This window comes from Arachis hypogaea, chromosome 19 (assembly GCF_003086295.3).
Source record: "Arachis hypogaea cultivar Tifrunner chromosome 19, arahy.Tifrunner.gnm2.J5K5, whole genome shotgun sequence".
Lineage (NCBI taxonomy): Eukaryota > Viridiplantae > Streptophyta > Magnoliopsida > Fabales > Fabaceae > Arachis > Arachis hypogaea.
In genome coordinates this window covers 159,165,450-159,167,241 of record NC_092054.1, presented here as the reverse complement: position 1 = coordinate 159,167,241, position 1,792 = coordinate 159,165,450, and the positions used below count along the sequence as shown (strand labels likewise).

At 38.7% G+C, this 1,792-nt stretch overlaps 1 protein-coding gene across 1 annotated transcript; it reads right to left on the bottom strand.

Moving 5' to 3' along the window:
* Positions 1-1,792, bottom strand: LOC112779391 (uncharacterized). The gene is made up of 5 exons (XM_025823627.3): positions 1,584-1,792; positions 1,102-1,181; positions 606-1,007; positions 475-521; positions 1-389 (listed from the first exon to the last, which is right to left on the bottom strand). The coding sequence occupies exons 2-5, from the start codon at positions 1,145-1,147 to the stop codon at positions 207-209; spliced, it is 678 nt and encodes a 225-aa protein (XP_025679412.1). The 5' UTR covers positions 1,148-1,181; positions 1,584-1,792; the 3' UTR covers positions 1-206.

The following is a 1,792-nucleotide window of genomic DNA, read 5'->3' as shown; positions in this document are numbered from 1 at the left end:
TTATGGAGTAAAAACTTAGTTCTGGTTTGCCTTGAGAATTTTGTAATAAGACTTGGATGATACACAGCATCATTCTCTCAGGAATGAAAATCAATAGTCACTAGTTAGTGCCATTGAAATAACAAGACAAAAAGAAAGAAAACATATCAAATTCTTAACAAACAAGACTTTTAACAAAAGTTAAGGTCTTCTCAGAAAAGGAACACCTATTGCTTCAGCTTAGGTGACTCTATTAACTTGAAATCGACTTCAAATTCATCCCACATTGTGCTGCAACTTGACAATTTTGGAGTATTGCAATGTTCTGGAGAGCCAGGATGAGCAGAGACACAGTCAAGCCCAGGGAACACCTCAGGCACCTCCTCTAGTTCTATACGAGCGCTTTCAGACTGCAATGGTGGTAATATATATATATAGTTAGCGAGAAACATGATATGGTAGAGGGGAAAAAATTATGAGGCTTCAAAATCAAACCTTCATTTTATGCAGTTCAGTGGAAACTGTCAAATCATCATCTGAATCTGATAAAATTATGAAATCAAAGAATAAATAAACCAAGTTACAGCCAGTAATGCACAGTAAGAGAATACATATATAACAATTACCGTGCTCAAGTCCAACCATCTTCAAAAAATGATGCACATCCATTGCTCCAGACTTGGATTTGATACACTCCTTATGATTGTGCAACATTCGTTCTTCAGCAATGGCATTATGGTCAAGAGGTTCTTCTCTCAGTGGCTTCAGGCTGTGTTTACCCCTTATCTCCCGAACATGCGGCTCAACCACTGAGTTTGAAATGTCAGAAAGGGCCTTCCTTCTAGCGGTGAGAGATTTCTCAGAAGCATTAATCTGTTTCAAATGCCGATTAAAAGAGACATCCAGGGCTTTCTTTCCACCAGCCTGATTAATGGGCTTTCCTGCATTGGATAGATCACCAAGTGGTTTTCTTCCACCACCAGCCCCAAATTTCTTGGCCTTTCCGGAAACTGCTCCTGCTCCTGCACCTGCATGCCACCATCAAGGATTAGCCTACAAACGTTAAACACCAATAGAGATTGTAATGCAACATTCTGGAAACCAGTGGAACAATAACAGTACCGTTGAGGTTCCGGTCTTGAACCAATCGCTCAATTCTTGCTGCCATCTATGTTACTCTAAACAATCTTCAATCAAAGTTCCTGCATATATATGTCGATGAGGGGTTAAGCATCTTAGATAATGCATTTCTACACCAAACCATCATTTGACACCACAGATGAAATCTTTTTAAGTATTAAAACTGGAAATGCAAAATAAATCAGTGCCCTTAAGTTGCTTGAGGAGAATACAGGAAAGGAGAAACCCTATCAGAGCAAGAGAATTGGACATTGGTATCAATCCATTATCCATGGTACAATTTAAAATAAAACAGTGAAAATCCCTCATTTTATCATTATTGCTACAGACAGAACTAAAATCCTTGACCTAGCGCCACCAGATCTTGAATCCCAAACGCTTTCTGCGTCTGCTTACGCCCCTTAAGTTGAGAGGAAACCCCTTTTGCAGATAGCCATAAAAGTAGGTAGAAGATGAAAACTTACAAATTTGATAGTCAAAAAGAGGACTCTGATTCTTGAATTTCGTCTTTTCTTTTCTGTCTTGCGCGATTCTGTGGTTATTGTTGGGATTGGATGAACTCGTGAAACCTGAAAGAAGGGTTTTAAGAAAGCGGTGTTTTGAAGCAATGGAGTTTCAACGGTAACATGAGCGCTTTTACATTATTGTCCTTTGATTTTCTTTTAAATAATCT

Coding starts and splice junctions, on each gene's coding strand:
- LOC112779391 (XM_025823627.3), bottom strand. CDS start 1,147: ATGGCAGCAAGAATTGAGCGATTGGTTCAAGACCGGAACCTCAACG. Junction 1,008..1,101: donor TCAAGACCGGAACCTCAACG/GTACTGTTATTG, acceptor GGTGGCATGCAG/GTGCAGGAGCAGGAGCAGTT. Junction 390..474: donor CTGAACTGCATAAAATGAAG/GTTTGATTTTGA, acceptor CCACCATTGCAG/TCTGAAAGCGCTCGTATAGA.